The 23,430-nt window shown below is 43.0% G+C and overlaps 1 protein-coding gene across 12 annotated transcripts in view; it reads right to left on the reverse strand.

Moving 5' to 3' along the window:
• The window catches only part of smfn (small fragment nuclease), a 37,024-nt gene extending 14,123 nt beyond the window's left edge, over window positions 1-22,901 (reverse strand). The window contains exons 1-9 of one of the 12 annotated variants that reach the window (XM_047018036.1): window positions 22,417-22,885; window positions 21,847-21,930; window positions 21,683-21,760; window positions 14,720-14,831; window positions 14,395-14,503; window positions 13,861-13,907; window positions 12,772-12,825; window positions 8,681-8,824; window positions 6,889-7,772 (exon numbers count right to left, since the gene is read on the reverse strand). In XM_047018036.1, coding sequence (XP_046873992.1) covers window positions 7,579-7,772; window positions 8,681-8,824; window positions 12,772-12,825; window positions 13,861-13,907; window positions 14,395-14,503; window positions 14,720-14,831; window positions 21,683-21,760; window positions 21,847-21,930; window positions 22,417-22,497 — 903 coding nt within the window. In that variant the 5' untranslated portion in view covers window positions 22,498-22,885 and the 3' untranslated portion in view covers window positions 6,889-7,578. Of the gene's footprint in view, window positions 1-6,888; window positions 7,773-8,650; window positions 8,825-11,783; window positions 12,438-12,771; window positions 12,826-13,860; window positions 13,908-14,394; window positions 14,504-14,719; window positions 14,861-21,682; window positions 21,761-21,846; window positions 21,931-22,416 lie in introns of those variants that run through there. The other 11 variants (XM_047018038.1, XR_006955901.1, XM_047018042.1 and 8 more) reach the window with 11 other exon arrangements.
• Between the last annotated feature and the right edge of the window lie 529 nt (window positions 22,902-23,430).

Here is a 23,430-nt window from a genome sequence, read left to right on the forward strand (position 1 = left end):
CTCATTCCTTCCAACAAATTGCAAATGCGTTTGGACATGCATCAATTGCTTTCATACAACTCTCTGCTGTTTTGTAACATTATACTTTGCTCATGTCATGTCAGTCAAAATTAACTATAGTATGGAATAGTCATTCCATATAAAACGAATATTCATTATTTCATTGCTTGAGTCATTATATACAAAAATGTTGTCCCCAGTTTTTTTAAATCTTTTTTTTTCTTTCTGAAAATGTTTCCTAAATTAAACTATTTCTCTCTGGTGAATCTCAGCTTTCACTGATGAGAAGGGGTGTGTGAAGCATCCGTTGCAACCAAAATTAGCCACTTCTCTACAATCATTGTCAGAGTTGAATCCCATAAACCCCCACTTTACAAGCACATATGAACCAAGCAGGACATAGTGTGTACCATTTCTACAATACTGTGACACAGAAATGGAAGGTCAGCCTTGTGAAAGAGGGGTGAGGGGAAGAAGGGGACAAAACAGGGGAAGAGGAAGAAAAGGCCAAGTACAGGCGGATCCCTGATGAAATCAGGGCTACATTTGTGGATCATGTTGTCAATCACGACCTCACAATGGCTGAGGCTGGTTGTAGGGTGCAGCCAAATGTTGGTAGAACCACTGTAAATTCAATTATTCAAACATTTCGTCGGGAGAACAGGTGTGTAAATAAATTGACAGTTATTCACTTCTAAACAATCTACACTGCACTACTGTGATTGTGTCATACATGAAGCTTGCAGTGGGACAATAACTTGTCACTGTACATTTTACATTTAGATGTACAGCTTTACTGTGTCACACATTTAATGTATTGTAGTGTTACAGTAAAGATTTGCCATATTTATTGTAATTTTACTCTGCACCACACAGGATTGCAAGATAACCTTGCAGAGGTGGAAGAGGGTGTATTTTTACTCCGTAACAAGAGGAAGCCATTTGTGCAATGGTGGTTGCAAACAATGCCATAAGGTTGAGAGAGATATAAAGTGCTGCTATAGAGGATGACAACGTCTTTGGGAATATTGAATCAGTTTCAGTCGCTACAATTGACAGAGTGCTCAGGAGGAATGAAATGCGCATGAAAAAATTGTACAATGTGCCATTTGAACGGAACAGCGACAGAGTGAAGGAGATCCGTCACCAGTATGTAAAGGTAAACATGTATGTGTTCTATGCATATTCTAATGTTCAGTGACCTAGGGGAGTCAGATGGCTGAGCGGTGAGGGAGTCGGGCTAGTAGTCAGAAGGTTACCGGATCGATTCCCCGCCGTGTCAAATGATGTTGTGTCTTTGGGCAAGGCACTTCACCCTACTTGTCTCGGGGGGAATGTCCCTGTACTTACTGTAAGTCGCTCTGGTGGGGAGCGTCTGCGAAATGACTAAATGTATACTGTTTACTTTGTGTAGTGTCATGCACTACACTTACATGACAGTTCTGTGTATGTGTATGTGTATTCACAGTGCATACTAGGGGTGAAAAACCGAACCGTTCAACACTAAACTGTTCTACACTGCCAGTATGGTACTAAGGCCGAATCCCAATACTCCCCCTTACCCCTTCCCCCTTCCCCTTAACTTACCCCTTCCCCTTGGCCCTCGAAAGTAAAGGGTAAGGGCTACATAGCCCTAGGAAATGGGACGCCACTTGGTTACAGGTACGTCATCTAGCACGTATCGATATCTTCAAAGCAAGTAGCGTTATGCACTGATATTAAACGAAATTCGCTGCTAATGGAGTTTACTTAGAACTGTAGACATGCTAGTCAAAGAAATGCGGGACTGTTGTGCAATTCAGAACTGTAACATTAACGAACTAGCGATTTTTAGAAACGTTTCAATTAGGAAAATGGTTGCAAATATATATGTTCATGACTGTATATAACACAAAACAAGACTGGCATAATTTTTTTATCAATTAATTAAGCAGATAACATAACATTTATCGGACTCTCTGGATGATTTGGTCGCCATTGTTGCCGGTCGCGCAGTTTTCACATAGCCCTAGGTTTCAAGTAAGCAAGTAAGCTCCCGATCTTACTTGGTTTTAAGGGGTGTATACCCCTTAGTCTTAGCCCTTCCCCTAGCTCCAAAAGAGTATTGGGACACCACTAGCTCTCACGGGAACGCGCAAAACTAAGGGGAAGGGGTAAGGGGAAGGGGGAGTATTGGGATTTGGCCTCAGACTCCGTTAGGGATGGGCGGGCAGCCGGATAGGACGGATTAATTAGCATTTCTGTTGCCTTTATGGTTCTCCGAAGGCTGGGGGTGCTGAAAACAATTTATTTGTCTTGCCCTTACCTCTCCCATTGACTCCCATTAAAAATTGACTTATGTTTAGGCACAGTGCCCGTGCCCCTGGGCATCTTTCTCCCATAGACCAGAGTTCGGGGGGTAATTTTGTTCAGTGTCCATGCTTTGTGTCATAGTGACGTTTCACGTTAGCTCTATCACTTTTGACAAGGGCAACCATCTCATTGCAGATTAAACACATCGGTTTTGTGCTCCCCACCGGCAACTTAAATGCGTTCTTGTCGGTCCATTCTGTCTGAAATTTGCGATTTTTCGGAATCAACTTTTTGCTGGGATTTGTCACGCCATTAATTTTGCTAAGGAAGAACAGGTAGGCTAGCTACCATTAGCAAATCGATTAGCCTGCGTTGTTGCGAGTGACACACATCCTGCGTGACCCACAGAGGTTGTGGCCAACGTTGAGTGAGTGAGTGAGTTTTCATGGTGATTGCTATTACAGCTCCTGATTGGATCTTTGGATTGGACACAGAAGATAGAAACCACATCTAGTAGGAAAACTATAGACATAATAAATAGCGTACAGGCTATAAAAAATGTGCCTGTTAAAATGGAAACGTTCTGTCAAAATGAATCAACTCTATATGCTAATAATATATCGGCTAAAGGTCCGGGTCCGGATAGGAAGCCGCCTGGGTCCGGACTCGGACCGCGGTCCGCCATTTAGTGACCCCTGCACTATAGAAACTATTAAAAAACGATTCCATGAAATGAATTCGTTCTTATTTTCTTGGTATTTTTGTGATTAGCAATGATGATTGCTGGGTAATATGTATGTTGTTGTGCAATGGCAAGTCTCTATTTGATCATGTGACGAGACGATACGATATAGCACAGGTGTCAAACTCAAGGCCCGCGGAAGCTTAATGGGCTATTGAAATAAGTCTACGCTGCTTTACAGCGTGCATTGACCATAAACGACATCTCTCACCATGCATTTTGATTGTGTTACGGCAAAGTGACGAGAACAAAAGGGGGCTCACGTTCAGGAGCCGACCACGAGCACTCGCGGCATATCTGGCATATCCGGGGAGCGACATTTGCAGGTACCATCGTGAATCACGTTCAGGTTTTCTCGGTGCACAGACCTGTTGGACAGGCGTCTGATCGAGTGTGGGGTGTAGGGTTGGACATATCGTGCAAGGACAATGCAATGTGCACGCTTCTCAGTTTACAATAATAGGGGCATTAATGCTTTGCTGCACAAGCCCGCATTCGAAGAAGCAGCCAGAGTTCGATAAGTAGCTGCTAGCCATTAGTAGTGTTACTGTTACTAAGACGCCCTGTTTGTCACTGCTTGACCAAGCCGAACAGAAGTGCTTGCTGAATTTGCGCCGTTTAAATTGATTGTTAGAATCGTGGAGCAGATCCAATCTACTCGCTCGTTTGATGACGTCCTTCAAATCCGTGCAGCGGTATTATGAATACAGCAGAAGCACTGGAGTACATCGTCCTAGTGACATTTTAAGTAACCTAACAATGGAGACAGCAAACGTTGTCGGTTAATAGCTGTAATTTACTAGGATGCGTCCTGTAAAGGAATGAATACACAATGCTAATCCTGCTGCAATTCCATATACTACTAGTTATGTCTCTTACTTATTGAGACGCATATTAAGTCCCATGACATGCTGTTTTGAATGCTTTATGCAGGCCGTAGCGGTCCCCTAATATTGTAGCCTATCTGCATGTTGTCTTGTGACATCCTAAAAGGAACATGTTCATTTGGTGCATTGAGCTGTGTTTTCTCAAGGCAGAGAAGAATACCCTGTCCGGTTACACCTTTAAATATACCAATGTGTACTGACAATGTTGAACATGTTTCTGATGTAACCATTCGTCAGAAAATGAGCAACGATAATGATGAACCGAGAAGCTTGCGAGACGGTCTACATGAAGCCGTATCTGCATGCTGCAGTTAGCCTGCTGCAGGGCCCCGATCTGTGCCCTTGTCAAAGGGCAAGTGAAGGCAACCCCTGCGTAGCTTTGATATTCTTATACATACCATGATGCATTCTCTATGAGCCCTCTGCTTGTAAACATGTCTGTGCTGTGCCCTTTGCAGGGTGCACCATTTTGAGTCCCGCAAGCTACAACCGTGTCCATCAAAGCATTGGTGGCAGGTGTCCAGTTGTACGTTCGGTGTGCAGATCCTTCATCATGCAGCCTTCTGGGGAGCCCGTCTCTCCGTCTTGTAATGAGTGGTGCACGGAAGCAGCGGGCTGAAAGCAGACAAACGTCTTCCTAACACTCCAACTTTACTGCACAAACTACCACTGAGACAGGGGTGCTTCGTGCTAAGTCGACACCCTGCTCGATAGTGTTTCTCGGGTTATGCGGTGTAAAGGTACCCCCACAATGATGGTCCACACTAACTACCTTTTGTCCCCTCGTGTCCCCTCTCCTTCATGCGACACATGATGAGCCCCTGTTTACCAGTGACGCAGCCGGCAAGGCCACGACCAGATGGTGGCTCATGCAACTCCACTAAGTTCTGTGCCAGTGCTATGGCCTGTACCCGGAGCCGTGTACGGCATATTCCTTCCGGATCGGGGCGGCTGCTTCTGGTGTCCACGTCCGCGCTGGACATTGTGGAAGCGCAGAACTCATGAGCGCTTGAGAACAGAGACCGGGACCGTGTCGGGCGATGCTTGCAGCCAGTACACAAGAGGCTTGCATTGGATAGCGCTCTGCGACTATCTACTCTAGGCCGAGCAGCTGAGCAGGCGCTCAAGAAGAAATCGAGCAGGCGCTCAAGAAGAAGCCAAGCAGGCCTCCAAGCTGAGCAGAAGCTCAGGAAGCTGAGCAGGCCCTCAGGAAGCTGAGCAGGCGCTCAGGAAGCTGAGCAGGCCTCCAAGCTGAGCAGGCCTCCAAGCTGAGCAGGCGCTCAGGAAGCTGAGCAGGCGCTCAGGAAGCTAAGCAGGCCTCCAAGCTGAGCAGGCCTCCAAGCTGAGCAGGAGCTCGAGAAGCCGCCGAGCAGGAGCTCGAGAAGCCGCCGAGCAGGAGCTCGAGAAGCCGCCGAGCAGGAGCTCGAGAAGAAGCCGCCGAGCAGGAGCTCGAGAAGAAGCCGCCGAGCAGGAGCTCGAGAAGAAGCAGCCGAGCAGGAGCTCGAGAAGAAGCCGCCGAGCAGGAGCTCGAGAAGAAGCCGAGAAGGAGCTCGAGAAGAAGCCGAGCAGGAGCTCGAGAAGAACCCGAGCAGGAGCTCGAGAAGCAGCCGAGCAGGAGCTCGAGAAGAAGCCGAGCAGGAGCTCGAAAAGTAGCCGAGCAGGAGCTCGAGAAGAAGCCGAGCAGGAGCTCGAGAAGAAGCCGAGCAGGAGCTCGAGAAGAAGCCGCCGAGCAGGAGCTCGAGAAGAAGCCGCCGAGCAGGAGCTCGAGAAGAAGCCGAGAAGGAGCTCGAGAAGAAGCCGAGCAGGAGCTCGAGAAGAAGCCGAGCAGGAGCTCGAGAAGAAGCCGAGCAAGAGCTCGAGAAGAAGCCGAGCAGGAGCTCGAGAAGAAGCCGAGCAGGAGCTCGAGAAGAAGCCGAGCAGGAGCTCGAGAAGTAGCCGAGCAGGAGCTCGAGAAGAAGCCGAGCAGGAGCTCGAGAAGAAGCCGAGCAGGAGCTCGAGAAGAAGCCGAGCAGGAGCTCGAGAAGAAGCCGAGCAGGAGCTCGAGAAGAAGCCGAGCAGGAGCTCGAGAAGAAGCCGAGCAAGGCACTCAGGCTGAGCAGGGCGCTCAGGCTGAGCAGGGCGCTCAAGCTGAGCAGGGCGCTCAAGCTGAGCAGGGCGCTCAAGCTGCGCAGGGCGCTCAAGCTGAGCAGGGCGCTCAAGCTGAGCGGGTCTGAGACCTCCGGTGACCAATGTGGTCCGCATGTATCTTGTGGTTGGGTGGCTTCATACATTGCAATGGTAGTATGTCTACATGGGGACGTCCGTCCAGATGCCCTGGGAACAGCGGATGCACCGCTGATTTGTCTCACACATAGTTTTGTTGCTAGTAACACTGGGATGTCACGTGGTCCTCCTGAGGCTCAGGAGGCGCGACGCTCCGCTCTACACATAGTATAGACTGGTGGAGTGTCTGTGTTTTGGGGATTTAACTTGTTGCTCCCTGCCTCATGTCATGCATGCTGCAGTGAAGGCAGGGAGCGCTTCCCCATGTACATCCATTCCGCCAATGTTAAACCATTTGTCATGTGTATGAATAAATGGTGAAATCAATCACGTGAGTGTCTTGACTGAAATAAGCGGAGCTAGTTCAGGCATGGAACTCGGGCAGCGCGCGCCATATCACCCTTGCCGTGTTCTCAGCCCATAGGCTTAGCTTGATAGGCAGCGCTATAAAGTCGCACACATACACGCACGCGTCCTCGATTACCTTTGTGTTCTGCGCTGCTGCCACCCGCCACCATCCCCTTCGCCCCCATGTGGTCTGTCTGTTTTCCCCGTGGGGGATTTAACTTGTTCCTCCCTACCTCATGTCATGCATGCTGCAGTGAAGGGATGGAGCGCTTCCCCATGTACATCCATTCCGCCAATGTTAAACCATTTGTCATGTGTATGAATAAATGGTGAAATCAATCACGTGAGTGTCTTGACTGAAGTATGTTTTATTATATTTTATTCCATAATCTCCACAGGAATAACTATGAAACTGTATATCAGAAATACACCACTACCAAAGTCACTTTCTACCAAGAAGGTTATCAACTGATCGAGACTGGTTGGGTTTACACTGGTTGGGTTTACACAAAATTCACCCAATAAGATATTCTTTATATAACCAAATTGTTAGGTGTGAGGTTCATTCTCATTTGACTAGGTCAGCTGATGATGCTACCAATGCTATAAAGAAAACAGTTATTTATTGTGCCATCAATCATTGGAATAATTGCCCACTGAATATACGTCAAATGAAGAGCAAACTCTTTCTGGTACCTTATTTCATTTTGAAATAAATAAATACTGAAATAAATGATCAAATATGGACACAAATTATTATATGTTTAACATTATTTAATTATTTAAGGTAACATTTCACTTTTAAATTATTTAATTACTTAATGATATAATTTCGGCACCAATCTTTCTTTATAACCGTAAATAGTGATTAGTCCAAATTATGCAAATAAATTGTTGCATTGATGACAATCTTTCAACAGGGCATAACATGGAAGAAATTGGACTTGTTTCATTCACAACAAAACAAACTACTGAACAAAGCAGACAAGTAGTATTAATTGGAATTTATAAATACTGCTCTTGAAAACCTGTACACAGAAGTTCAAACTAACAACAACTTGTGCAAGTTAGATTTACACCCAATATTCCCTTTCCAACTCCAGAGTGGGACACTTTATGCAATCTTGTTATTGTCCTCATTCTCCACAATCTTGGGCTGTTTTTCTTCCATTTGTGCTTTGAAAATATTTGCTCTGTAGAACTGCAGCTCCTTAATACTTTCTTCAATGTCATCCAGTGCTCTGGAGAAAAAACAAAAACATTCCAGCCTCAAACTGATTCTGTATAAATTAGGAATATTATTATGATATATTTTTTTCTGTGTATATTTGTATTCTTTATGGCACTTGCACTAATGTTTATGGTCTACTTATATGATTATAACCTAACCTTTATTCACCACTTCAAATTTGGCCACAATACATTAGCCTTCCTATGACCTAAATCTTTATCGATTGGTTAAAATAAATTAAAAGGTGTGTGAGGGCACCAACCCGCTGCTCATTCTCCCAAAACAATTGAAAAACAGCAAGGTTGAAATGAGGTGAGCAGTGCTAGCATTACTCTGGGGCTCTGCTCCACACACAGAACTAGAGTTATTTCCATAACCATCTTTCTATATCGTGGAGCTCTGCCCTAAAGGGGAGAAGTAACACTACCGGTTTAAGCTTAATATTCCCACAGCACAGAATAATTAAACTTTAAAAGAGCAGTATAACTGGTTTTTCTTATGCCCAGGAAAATGTAATGTCAAAATTCAGGGTGCAAATAAAGACCTATGTACAATGCCTTTAAAAAGTATTGAAAATCATGGTCAATATAATTTGCTTTTTTATATATATATATATTGACCATGATTTTCAATACTTTTTAAAGGCATTGTACATAGGTCTTTATTTGCACCCTGAATTTTGACATTACATTTTCCTGGGCATAAGAAAAACCAGTTCTACTATATATATATATATATATATATATATATATATATATATATATATATATATATACACACACGTTAATTTGCACACAAAAAAACTTAGAAAGTGAAAAAAGATTTTTACAAAATATTGTCAACTGTCATAAGAAATATATAATCTAAAGTGATTGCATAAATATTCACCCCCTTCAGGTCAGTATTTAGTAGATGCACCTTTGGCTGCAATCACAGCACTAGGGCTGTCCCCACTTGGTCGACTGGTCGATTTTCTGGTCGATATGCTCTTGGTCGACTTGGATTGTTTCAGTCGAGCTGCCATATCAGTGTGAGATCTGATTTCCGCTTGTGTCATCATTGCTGAATTAACGAAATGTTCAACAGAAATTGTAGATAATTTTATTTAGGACAAATAAACCAACTCTAAAAATATATAATTTAAAAGAAAAGGTGTAACTGTTTTCCCTTTCGTTAATTTGCGCTTTGTTTTGGTTAGGTATTTTGCACACGGCACGAGCACAATTGGCTGCAGAACTACAAACTCTGCCATAGCCTACTTTGTCGGTGTTATTAGTAAAAATTGCAAAGACATCTGTGGTATGGCGGCATTTCATCAAAGTACATACATTGTACTTTAGTGGAATTTAATTAAAACTAAAATATATTTAGTACAAAATTAGTTGTTCCAAAATTGCACATTTCAAATGAACTAATCATTCAATAACTTGAAGTATTCTGATGATTAATCAGTCTTTAAGTATACTCAAGTATGCTAACATTTAGTATACTTAGCATTTTTTTTTTTAATTGGGTATGCCCACGTTTACCCTATCTCAGGATCCAATCAATATCCAAAATATTAGACTTTTAGATTTACATTTACATTTTACATTTATTCATTTAGCAGACGCTTTTATCCAAAGCGACTTCCAAGAGAGAACTTTACAAAGTGCATAGGTCACTGATAATAACAACAAGATAGCCCCACAGCATTGCGGGTAGTCAAAAACAAGAAGTACATATTGTGAACAACCAAAAAAAAATTGTGCTAAAGGGAAGAAACCATAAGAGCATGTAGTTAAACAAGTTAAAATAACACAACATTAATCTCTAAGTGCAGGTGTACCTGTAGGAAAGCAATAAAATTGGATTAACTAAAATAGAATACAACAGTTTAAATCAGCTACCACTAACCAACAAGAGCAACAGTCTAAGCAAGAGTCATTGTGATCCTTGAGGAAACTAGCGTTGGGTTCAGCAAACCATTCCTAAGTACCATTGTAATCCCGGAACAAGTGCGTCTTGAGCCTTCTCTTGAAGGTGGAGAGACAGTCCGTGTCTCTGATGGAGGTGGGGAGTTGATTCCACCACTGGGGTGCCAGGCAGGAGAAGAGCTTGTGCTGGGACCGGGCGGTCTTGAGAGGTGGGACCACCAGGCGGTTGTCTGAAGAAGACCGTAGGTGGCGGGTGGGGGTGTAAGGCTGCAGGAGAAACTTGTTGTAGTCGGGCGCAGTCCCGTTCACTGCTCGGAAGGTCAGTACCAGGGTCTTGAATCTGATGCGGGCCGTTATGGGTAGCCAGTGGAGGGAGATGAGGAGCGGGGTAACGTGGGAGCGTCTGGGTAGATTGTAGACCAGGCGGGCCGCTGCGTTCTGAATCCTCTGAAGAGGGCGGGTTGCGCATGCTGGGAGACCGGCGAGCAGCGAGTTGCAGTAGTCCAACTTGGAGAGGACCATTGCTTGGACAAGCAGCTGGGTGGAGTGCTCAGACAGGTATCTCCTGATCTTCCGGATGTTGTAGAGGGTGAATCTACACGACCGGGAGACCGCAGCAATGTGGGCCGTGAGGGAGAGCTCGTCATCCATGGTAACCCCAAGGTTAAAGGAGGAGGATGAGGGGGTCACCGTCGCAGATGCCAGGGTGAGATTTCTTGAATTTCTTTTGGATGTTTCAAACGCAAATGTTTTCACAGTGGAGATGTTGTGTATTGTTTAGGGTCCTTGCCACTACGAGACAAATCGGCATTGCAAATTGAACTTGTAGCTCTACTTGAATCACGTTCTTTTGACTGAAAGTAATGCAAAACAACTTTTTCTGCTCACAAGTTTTATTTTCACTTTCTCTTAGCTTTACGTTGACCGGCGTAGCGCGCCTAGTGCAAGCGTAGGGTCAAAGAATGTCTAATATGGGGAGAACTGTCACTCTCTGGAAACTAACGGGTTCTGAACTGGTTGCAGTTCCACTCTGGTTCCATATGAGGGCACTCACCAGTGAGTGCAGAATGAATGGAGGTCTATGGCGCTATACCCCTCAAAATCCACTTCTCAGGATAAAATATTTTGTCTAGTAATTTGAATGCTGCATTTGAAAGGGAAGGCAAAGAAAATACACACTGCTGGGTGTTAGAAGTCGCTTTTTTGTTCTAAAGAGCCTTTTATAATGTTAGTGACGTCATACAATCAGCATTCATTAGCAAAATGCTAGCATGTTATGGGCAACAACAACTCACCCTGTAAGAAATAGAAATTACATAAATTCTCTTTCATTCAACTTTCGACCTATAATCCATGTTGAACTTGTAAAATCTACAATCAAATCTGAGATTTCTCAACAACAATCAGGTGAAAGAGATACATTTAGCCGTCTAGCTCCATAGACTCCCATTCATTTTGCACTCATGCCAGTGATCACCCCCAGTGGAACTCTGGTGGATCTGCAACCAAATTCGGTACAATTGGGCTAGGGAGTGGACAGGCTCTCCGGAGACAGGCTCTGGTAGGGTTCGGTTCCAAAAAATTCTAAGGTTCGGCAGAAACCGAACCCCATCAAAAAGCCCAATATTTGCCGAATCCGAATCCTGGATCCGGTGCATCCATATTCAAGATAGTTAAGGTTAGGGTTGCTAAGCTGTAACGTTACCCACCTAAGTCGATCCCGTTTGCTTCGACAACAGACGTGGAAACTAACGTTATCATTTCAAATGATATCTAGTAGTGATGTCAATTTAACCGGAAACTAAATAACAGGCCGGGCACGCTGCACACACTTGTTTGGGATTGCGAGCCGGTTAAAGAGTAGTAGGCTAACGTTACGTTTTAAGTGGATGGCGAGCGCGAGACGCCGAAATGGATGCCAACAAAATTCTGATTGGAACATTTACTTTAAAAAAGTTGCCAAATGGTTCCATTGACAAGACCAAAGAGATCTTTGTGTTTTGTCGTTGTGAACTGAGCTATCATCGCAGCACGTCCAGTCTGAAATACCACTTGATGGCCAAGCACACAGCTGATGCAAATTCTCTGCCCCCTCCTCAAAGCCAGGCGATTGCAATGTTGTTTTCAATAAAAAAAAAAAAAGCAGTCTGTTCCACTTTTACATGTTGATAAGAGCATCAAAATGAGAACTAAATTAATGGGACAAAAATAAATCAAAGGACATTTAGAATATATATAACATTTGCGATTTTACATGCACTACGGCCCTTGCGTAACCCGCCATCAACACTTGAAACCGGAGTCCCAATGTTACAGTAATACAATAGCTTACATTAAACCAAAATACACATTCTCAACCAGTTTGATATTATTTCTGACATTATCCACTGTGTCTTGTCATTCCAAAAGTTGTTCAATTGAATAGGCTAAGCATCAACAGGCTAACATCAAGTAAGCCCTATAGCCTAGAATTTCCAAACAATAATACATCTCTCAAATTTTTGCAATACTTGGACCATGTTTTGACAATAAATGAAGGACATCACATGTTTTGCCAGTATAACTGGATCTAATTAGACCATTGAATGTTTATAATGTCCCTGTGCGTTTGTTTATACTTTTGACTGGGGACAACAATGCGATCTTGTCGGCCAACTATAAAATGTTGATATGTTGGGCTACTAGACCAGGGGTGGACAACCCTGGTCCTCGAGAGCCGCTGTCCTGCATGTTTTAGATGTTTCCCTGCTCCAGCACACCTGTTTCAAATTAATGGGTTGTTATCAAGCTCTGTGGAAGCCGGGTAATGACCATTCATTTGAATCAGGTCATCGCCATTTATATATGACAATGTGTTTGATACATAATAGTATTTATTAAGAGCACAAAACTGTTTACTAGACCAAAAAGATTAATGCTTTCAATTTATAATACAATCAAATGTATTCCAGGGGTGTATGTCCCCAGAACCACTAGAGGGTCTGAGATTCACCCCCCATAGTCACACAAAATCTGACGAGCAAACGAGTTTTCCGCTCATATGGACCAGTTTAATAAATGTAATGTCATTTTGATCATAGTTCTCAGACTTGCCTGTGAGATGCTTTCTTCTGTGGTGCAAGCATGTATTCTTCAGGAAACCACCGTCTTTAAGCACAGAAACACATTGTTATCCTACACAGAACTCTGCTGCTATAGATTAGGGTTCACTGAAAAAATTTAAAGTTTGCTACTGTCAGTAAAAAACATTTTTTCACTTGCATCCGAAATCTCCTTTTATTTATTTTTGAAGCAGAGCGCGTCTATCCTTAGAAATACTTAAGTAAAAAACATTGACCAACAGAGCCACTGATACTGACAAGTTCATTAACGACATAACATTAATGATAATCAATGATCATGGCAGATATATGTTAAAAGTCGTGAACACGATAAAAAATGCTTCAAAGCGATGATATAATTTTGCATGCACAGACATTCGCCGCGTTTCCCAGATTCGTTAAGAAGCTCTTAACGCTAAGAGCTTCTTAGGAGCGTTTTAAGAGCAGAACGCTCCTAAAGGCCGATTTATACTTCTGCGTCTCCGTTAACGGACAGACGCATGCACAGAGTCGGACGGAGTCGGACGGATTGGTTGAATTTATACTACTCCGACGGCTCCGCGTGCTGAAAGCAATTCACAGCCTGAACAGTAGATAGGCGCTGCACTGCGATGCTAGCAAGGTTATCGAAAAGTTGGAGCAAATTTACAAATGAACCGTTTCATCAATAAAATAAGCACATTTTCAGCAACTACACTGCCCATTTCTCGTCACATTTTAATTCAGATGTACTGTTTAGCTGAAATAAGAGTTGTAAAAACGTACAACAATGGCGGTCAAAGGATTCTGTTCTCTTGTTGGTCACAGCAACCCTGCCCCCACCCCTGACGCAAGCGGTTCTTAATACGGACCAATTATAGCCAAGGGGTATCCGTAAAAAGACGCACGGACAGACGGATAGTCAGGAAAATCAGGAGGCGCACGCAGAGCTCTGCGAGGGCTCTGCGAGGACATGCAGAGGGCGTTTATTGACGGAGAGGGCGTTCCCCGTGTGCGTAAAAACGCAGAAGTATAAATCGGCCTTAAGAAGCTCTTAGCTTCTTAACGAATCTAGGAAACGCGGCCATTAACTGCAACTCACACAAGTCCTTGGGCACAAATTCAACAACTTGAATGTTGTGCAGGCAGCTGCAAGCAAGAAACAAAGTAAAAAGTCGAAAGTCTCTGTCTGGCGAACACTGGCAAGTTCTCACGTCACTCCGCTTGTGCAATTGATCAAGTCTACATGACTTGGCAATTTAAATTTAGTCATTTAGCAGACGCTCTTATCCAGAGTGACTTACAGTAAGTACAGGGACATTCTCCCCGAGGCAAGTAGGGTGAAGTGCCTTGCCCAAGGACACAACATAAATAACCGGCAACCTTCTGATTAATAGCCCAATTCTCTAACCGCTCAGCCATCTGACCACCAATTTGGGGACGGAAACCAAGGGAGGCACTAGCCCTCTTATGATTGGTCACTTTCAAGGTGATCACACCCACAGGGACCTTGATTGACAGCTTCTGTTACAGGGAGCCCATGACAACTATTATTGTATCGAATACGTGGTAAGAAAGAATAACCAGTCTGGTATTGAGACTTTATACAGTGGGAAATAAACACAAACAAACACACCTGCAGAGCTCCTTGATGGTGCTCACGTCAATTATTCTGTAGTGTAGATGGTGCATGAACTGCGGCATGTATTTATCCAAAAACTTCTTGTCAGCATGCACAGAGTTGCCTATGTGGAGAGAGAAACATCAAAACTGTTCATAGCTAATAGAAAGTTTCTGCAAAATGAATTAATTTTTATAAAAATGATGTTTAAATTCTGACAACCACCAAGTGTCTTTTGTCTTTGCTTTAAAATTCATTGTTGAGTTCAAAAAGAAAGAACAAACATAACGAAAGAACACTGGAGGAGGAAAGAGAGATAAGGTGCTATAAGAATATTTACCAGCAAGGGGACAATGGCCAGGTGGGGTGTGTTGTCTGATGAAGGAGAGGAACTCGTACTCTGCCTGCAGCAGGGAGACCTTACTGTCCCTAACAGCCTGTGTAAGCCCTGACTGGGGGAGACAGAAACACACTGCAATACCTGCAACACATACGTAGGTCAAATTCCATGAGACTCATAAAGAGATTCTATCTCTTCTGAATACAGTCCTTATCCAGCTCTGCAGAAGCCTGTTAACGACCATTCATAAGAATCAGGTGTGTTGGAGCAGGGAAACATCTAAAACATGCAGAACAGGGGGTCCCGGGGACCAGGGTTGGGAACCACTGATTTAGAGGACCACAGTTTTTCCTGCATTATGAGCCGGTCGCCTTCGTCAAATTCTGTGCTGCCTCTAGCTCTCGACAAAACTCTGATGGGTGTCTTTATTTCCTTACAAATGTCGCTATCAGTAAATTTCTGTTGTTTATAACTGCAATTGCGGCACAACGCTGATGTGGTGGAACTGTATCGTAATAAGAACAGTGCACTGGAAAAAGCGCTGTGAAAACTGCCAGAATGTTTCAGGCGGCCCCCTGATATTTTATGGTAGTCCATACAGGTGAATATTGTGTCTTTTGGATCCAAGCCAGTCCGATTTCATAAAAAGGTTTCTGTTGTATCCCATCAGTGTAGTGTATTCAGCTTTGCTTTGTTTAAAAAGGTTAGATAGCTAGCAGCATAAAATGAAAAACATTAGTCCATTGATTTAAAGACGCCAACTAGTTTCATTAACATCTTCCCATCATCAATATTTCTGCACTCAAGATAGTAATGAATGATTGAGAACACTCACAATTAATGTACAGTATGTATCAGAATTCTACAGAGTTTCTTAAGGTATGAATGTTTAAAAAAAGAAAAGGGCAAGACACTTGTTCACAACAGATAGACCTACTTTTTATAAAGATACTTGATGCAATGTGGCCATCGATGGACCAGACCAGGAGGCCTTGGACTACAAGGGTTACAAGAGTTTAGGAAGAGGTTTTACAAAAACGACAAATAAAGTTCAGGAGGCAAAAATGTTCTGCCTCTGGTTGTGAACTGTAGGGGAAAACAATGGTTTTAAAACCAGATAGTGATCCAATGGGCCGCCGGCGGATTGGAGCTTGTTAAGTTGTCTAAATCGTCTATACCAAAATAATATTTTAGACTGCTACACATGCCAAATATTGTTGGAAAGCTACGATTCTTGTGATTCTATTGATATAAACCATTTTCACAATGAAAGTCTTTGTCCACCCACGAGCATGTCAGCAATGTGAAACAAAAAATTGACTTCTTATCTATTACGGCTCAGAGTTGTCCAGTTATGCAAAACATCTTAACAAAAATGGTCTGGTTACATTCCCAAAGGTCCAAACTATCTAAGCCAGTGGTTCTCGAACTTTTTACACCCCGTACCACCTCAGAATTTTTACTCTCCAAGTACCACCATTATGACCAAAGTTAATATACAGTAGCATAGCCTACCCTATTGCAGGGCTCCAGACTAACTTTTTTTACACAGTACAGTAGCAGTACAGAGCACAGTAGCCGCTAACTGAATTATTTTGGAGCGCAAGCAGAACATTTAGGGGTACACCGTATATCACCCTGCAATGCAATTATTAAAGTATAGAGGGTACAATTTCTGGGGACATTTCTGGGGAAATTGTACAATTTCGGGGAAAATTGTGGAGTGTGCTTGCGTCGGTGGCAGATGGGTCAGTTTTTTCACTGACATTTTTACAACTGATATACAGCGACGCACCACAAAAACTTGAGTTTAAATACATTATTTAATGTGACATTACATACTAGGGCTGGGCGATATGGGTAAAAAATGATCAATATAGATATTTATATTTACATTTGATAACAATAATTAAACGATAGACCACAGATCTGTAGTAGAAGCTAAATAAGTTTCCTCCTCAACTGTTTCCCTACACTCGGCATAAAGTTTAGGCAGAGCGGTGTGACAGAAATGTTTGAGGCCAGGGAGCATGTACCTGTGGTCAAGTGACATAAGCTTTTTAAACCTTGCTTTTTATCAATAGCCTACCTATCAATACCTTGGCGCAAACTCACACTTTCTGCATGTTCCAACGAGTGATTTTGCTTCAGGTGGTAAAAAAGGTTTCTTATATATTAGTATTATAATTGAACCAACACGCTGTTCTTATTGGTCCAGAGACGTTCTAAGAAATCCGCAAAACCGTTTGCGGACCTCTCCAGAGGTCCGTAAACGATTTACGGACCTAGCAAGTGGTTCCCTTGGAGATGTTGACAAGATGGCGTCTGCTTCAGATTTGTCGTGTTTGATTTGGGATTTTCCTACGTGTTGTTATATTATATAAAAAAACAAATATGGACTTTGACAGATCTACCAACACCTTTGTAAGCAGAGATTTGTTCAAACATTTGTTTACCAAGACCGTAGGTCGAGGTCAACAAGAAGTCCACATTTGCAGTTTGTCATATTACCAGACTTGGTAGCCACCTGTTTGTTTACTACACCAATTTGCACCGAGCATTGCTCTGCTCTTTGTCGGATTTCAAAAAGCCAAACAACTTCCAAATAACTGAAGAAGACAAACCCTTTTGATCAATAATTTCTTCATTGGAAGTTGCTCCCTCCCCATGGCTATCGCTGGCACTGTTTTCAGCAATAAGACTAATTTTCCGTGGTTAACATTAGCTACATTAGCGAGGTGCTCAGTATATTTTAGTGAGAGTAGGCTACCATTTCTCCGCAACTTCCTGCTGCATCACAAAAATTAAATGGACTGCTGTTCCTAATTATTCTCTAACGACATTATCGATATTATTGAAAATGAATTAATGTTACGATATCTTTATAGAGGGAAGTCATTACTTTGATTTATCGCCCAGCCCTATTACGTAATGTATATGCAAGTCTTAGCTAGCTAAATGATGCGGCACTTTTCGAACAGTCCTCCTACACCACGACATGATACTTGCTGATTATAACAGCGCAAACACAGATACAGTAGCTAACAACATTAATGCTAAATAAGTATTTAGCTGCTCAGCTAGATGAGAAGGGCTCGTGAGACTGCTCACAAAAGAACGAAGGGAAACCCACTAGTTTGGCAAAATAAGACATGTTCTTAAGAACCTAGCAAAAAATTGCCTCAACTTTCCTAGACTTTTAGCTAGGTTTATAGGTACCTATAGAAAAATAGCCTCAACTTTCCAAGACTTTTAGCTACGGTACTTATGCTGAGGGCTTGCTGATATCGCTGTCTTACTTGGATGTCTTATCTATGCGTCGTTGCAAAGGTGTGCTGACATTGTGCACACCCAATAAAATCTAAATTTGTAGGTCGCACTTGCATGAGTGCTTGCATTTGGTCGCAGTCTGGAGCCCTGCCTTATTGAGCAACACATAGTTCACGCAGTAACTATTGTGGATGTTTGCATGCCCAACTTCCCGAGAAACGCCAGGTAGTAGCTTGTGTCAACATTTGTTTGTTTCGAAACAAAAATATTATAGGGAAAGCAAAACTTTTTAAAATCACATTTCAATTATATTATGGCTAAGGTATTTAAATATTTCTGAGATTCCTCCTGCGTACCACTAGAGGGGGCTTGCGTACCACCACTGGTACGCGTACCATAGTTTGAGGACCACTGATCTAAGCATCTAAAGTATTTCGTCCAAAACAATGTATCCCATCCATCAATAGCCATGATCTCTGGTTGCATCATTTCACATTTGCCAACTGAAGCATCCTTTCACTCACATTCATTTGGTCATAGCTCTGGTTCTGGTTCTAATATTTACGATAGCTTGTCAAAAAGGCCACTGCACTCTGACCTTTCGATTGACACTTCATTTGACCCAATAGGAGCTTCCTGCCCTGTCCATAGCCTTCTAAAGCCAACCAGGTGGATCCCAAAATCTGTGTGTCCTGCCCCCCTGCTCCCCCCCTGCACACACACACACACTTTCTTTGTTAACAACTCAAACTGGCTTCAGCTGGCTCTCAAATAAGCTTGTTAGCCTTATAGCCAATGCAATTCTGCAAACGTCAATAGCCAACATTATGGGTATCTTTGGAGTTTTCAAAATAAAAGTCCAGGCGCAATATGGCTGACAAAAGCAAAGTTCTTTCTGCATCAATACTGGTAAATCAGATAAAGCACTCCAATGTGTTCATGCTTCAGTTTTTGTGTTTCAGCCTTTCATTAGAGATAACAATTACGAAAAATAATACCTTTTTATCCCAAGTATTTTACCTTGGTTACCAAGGGTCCTTTTGGAGTCTCCACAAGGCCCTTTTTAGAAAAACATGTGTCAAATATGAATATATATCATAACTTGTATGGACAGAATTTCTAGGCGCATCCAGGTCATTGAGGTGGTCCGGTTTGGTGACCTCAAGATCGGTTTGCTGCTTTTAGCGGTTGATGTGGTCCTGATGGCTTCATAGGGCCGTGACTGGAGCGGTTCGCAACCGAATGCGAAGCGGCTGGGAATCAGCACCTCCAAATCTGAGGCCATGGTTATCGACCGGAAAAGGGTGGAGTGCAATCTCCAGGTCGGGGAGGAGATCTTGACCCAAGCGGAGGAGTTCAAGTATCTCGGGGTCTCGTTGACGAATGAGGGAAGAATAGAGCGCGAGATCGACAGGCGGATCGTTGCGGCGTCCACAGTGATGCGGGCTCTGCATCGGTCCGTCGTGGTGAAGAAGGAGCTGAGTCGAAAGGCGAAGCTCTCTATTTACCAGTCGATATACGTTCCTACCCTCACCTATGGTCACGAACTGTGGGTAGTGACCGAAAGAATGAGAATGCGAATACAAGCAGCCGAAATGAGCTTTCTCCGCAGGGTCTCCGGGCTCTCCCTTACCCTACATTCACACTGCAGCGACGCGAATCGCTTGCCTTCCTACAGTTCACCTCGCTCGGGGGCGTTTCAAACTAATTCATGTAGAATGTAGTTCTCTTACGTCACTGTTGTAGTTGTAATGGCCAAGTGTGCAGACTTGGGTTTACGTACTCGCAACATCGATCAAAATACAACTTGTATACAAAATACAAAACAGTTTAATAGACATACACGTTGACATGTGTAAACACGTTTTATTATATTACTCGAAGTGTCTGCTAATTTGTCGATACAACTAGCCTAGGGAATCCCAGCCTGCCTAATTAGCTAGCTCTAGTTACCACAGAACGAAGTTACGTAATGTGACTAGACTGGATTTTAACGTACAAATACCCACCAGGAGCACCAACACTTTCGGCAACCTTGCGCCATGCATAATTTTTTATATTAACATCTCTGTACAAATACAGAGAAGTGTCATACAGTACTGGGTACCAAGCCACACAAACAATCAGTTTCTCCTCCATCTTGAAAGCTAGAAATGTACACCATGGTTGCTACGTTACGAGAAACAAGCAAACACTCCGTTTGGACATCGCTAGCGAAAATCGCTCTTCATTTGCATAAAGTTGAGAAAATCTCAACTCTGTTGCGTCGCTTCCCTACCCACAATACACCACGAAAGCGATTCGCCTGGCTCCATAGAAAATGAATGTAAAACATGTTGTCGCTCGCATCGCGTCGCTGCAGTGTGAACGCACTGTTAGAGATAGGGTGAGAAGTTCGGTCATCCGGGAGGGGCTCAGAGTAGGACCGCTGCTCCTCCGCGTTGAGAGGGGCCATTTGAGGTGGCTCGGGCATCTGATAAGGATGCCTCCTGGACGCCTCCCTGCTGATGTGTTCTGGGCACGTTCCACTGGGAAGAGGCCCCGGGGAAGACCCAGGACACGCTGGAGGGACTATGTCTCTCGGCTGACCTGGGAACGCATCGGGGTCCCCCAGGAAGAGCTGGTGGAAGTGGCCGGGGAGAGGGATGTCTGGGCCTCCCTGCTTCGATTGCTGCCCCCGCGACCCGACCCCCGGAAAAGTGGCAGATGATGGATGGATGGAATTTAAGACCTTTTTAAGACCATTAAGATAGAAATTTAAGACCTACACGACACATTACCAAAATTCAATTCAAAGAAATTCTGAAAAAATACTTTTATTTAAATGAATTCAGTCTTTGAAAAAGCATTAATTTTACACAGGATAATCACATTAGTAACCTTCCACACCCAACAATGTGCCAAATCCCCAAAACCTTACCCTCAAAATGAAAATAGGGTAAAACAAACTTGCCCTCAAATAGAGAGAAAGTGTGCGAGTCAGTGTATGACTCCAGTGCCTTCACACCCAATTGAATATTTTTGAGCAAAGTTTGCAGCGAGCCTCGTACCTGGTGCAAAAAAAACGCTTGTAACCAACAGCGGAAATCGCTGTGATCTAGCAATGTCTCGTTAAAAGTACACTTTCCCATTTTCCACACGTAGCCGAACTTTAACAATCTGTGAGGAGACGCAGATGTATTTCGCGGGCAGGTATTGCATTTATCACAGGATTTGTAGTTTTATCACTGCATAGGTACCAACGCCAAGATCCCACAGAAAGAACTACAAAACATCGAACCAACATTCTGAGGGCAGCGTTCTGCTGGTTTTGTAGCAACGACTCTAGAGTTCCGCTCTGTAGGCTACGACTCAATAATTTTAGCTAATTTATAATAACTTTCTGCGGCCAGCGTTTTCTGGAAATGAACGAGGGTAAAACTTTTTTTAGACCTGATCTAGCCGTTTTAACGAATTTTTAAGGCCTTAAATTTCAGAAGTTCAGAATTTAAGACTTTTTATGACTTTTTAAGACCCCGCGGAAACCCTGCACACATGATCAGGATGTTACCACTTCCGCCTCATTTAGAGCTAGGAAAAACCCTGAGGACCACATTGTCTGGGAGTATACTTTGTCAATGTTAGATGTTACTGCCTTAAAAAAAAAAAAAAATATCTTGAGATCTGACTGTGCAGGATGCAGTTTTTCCTTACCTGCCCATGGTGCTCTTTACACCAATCTGACATTCTGTCCAGCAGCTCACTTGATTGGTTGATTATCAAATTAGGACCCTGTCATAATAAGAGCAACATTATTATGCATCCTTATATCTGTGCAAACTGTAACCAACCTTATTGCAATTATGCAGATGTTTTACCTCAGCCAAAATGTTCAAATCTGAGTCAGTAATGATGCATGCCATCTCAATAATCTGGTCCCTCTCAATGTCAAGACCTGTCATCTGTAATTGGGTGAGAGACATGGGATTAGAAATCCAATCCCATTCCCACAAATATTTTACAAGCATAGGATGTAAGAATACCAGTGCAGACTTATATTCTTCGTGAAACCACAGCCATATAACACATTTTAAAATAAATTGTGTTGGAGGGTTTGCCACAATGGTTTTGGTTTTTGTATTTGATTAACAGAAAACACTGTGGTTGATGACTGAATTAATCAATATATACTTCCAACAGGAACAGGAACACAAATGCTAACGGAATTTCACACTGAAATTCGTGTGCATCATTCCCAGTTCCACGGGTTTAGTGTTCTCCACCTTTCTCAGTCAAAGCAACAAGAGTGACACAGACGGGAATTTCAGCAAGAAACTGATTTTATGGGCTGTCAAACTAGCTATATGCTACTGCTAAATTAGCAAGGTGAACTGTTTCAGTGTGACAAGTGGCTCCAGCTAATTTCCAAACTAATGATTACAATTTACCTCTAAATCCACCCAGACCATTCTTTGAGACATCCCGGCGTCAGATTCTGAAGACGACATTACCTTGCTAATTGTGGACATACAGTACCTAGATCTCGTTTATTTCCAAGTCAGTCTTGGAAACAGTCTTGTTTCTAAGTCTCCGAACAGTGGTATTTGTGCAATACCGCGCACTATTTCTTTGCGAACGTGTTGTTCTCCAAAGTAAGAAAATACTAACTTCAATGCTGATAGGTCTAGTTGAAAAGAACTTCACAACACTAAACAAACATTCCAACCAACCAACCGTGCACAGTGCATAGAGTTCTATTACTAAAGACAGCAACTTCTTCCAATATGGCGTCCCCATTCATAAAAGTGCTCAGTGGCGCAGTGAGGCAAACGAGACCACGCCAGATTCTCTGACTGCGCCATCTTTCCAGACCGACTTGTCCGCTCTTGCGCATAAGCTTGTTCCTAGCTCCGAAACTCATGCATGCTTGCAACTAGCTGTATACGTCATACTTTGCGACAACCAGTCGCGAGCTTGTGAACTGGAGCTAAGGCATGGCAGAAAACTGTCTGAATGTGGTACAAGTAAGTTCAATCAAGAAGCAGATATATGTGAACGTTACGAAGATCAATACTATTAGTACTACATTGTTATACGTGCAGGGCCTATACGTTATTCTTTTTGCTTCGTGTTTATAGTTTGACTGCTGTATTGTGTCGGATAAATAAACTGAACTTGAATATCTGGCTCCGTCGTTGTTCTTGCTTTCCAAAGCAAGTTAAATTAAGCCTATAGCCTACCTATGTTGCTATTATAATGATGATGAGTGTTGTTTACTATTACTAGCTTATTGTTAATGCCATCGTTGTAGTGTTGACATAAAGTTATAACACTATAGGCCTAACGACCATACAGTGGCTATCAGACATGATTTATTCATATTCGTCTTTGCTCCAGAATAACATGTCAACAATCAATAATGACGCCGTTACATGCCATGATATTACAACTAATTATATTAT

The sequence above is a fragment of the Hypomesus transpacificus genome, unplaced genomic scaffold (genome assembly GCF_021917145.1).
Source record: "Hypomesus transpacificus isolate Combined female unplaced genomic scaffold, fHypTra1 scaffold_88, whole genome shotgun sequence".
Classification (NCBI taxonomy): domain Eukaryota; kingdom Metazoa; phylum Chordata; class Actinopteri; order Osmeriformes; family Osmeridae; genus Hypomesus; species Hypomesus transpacificus.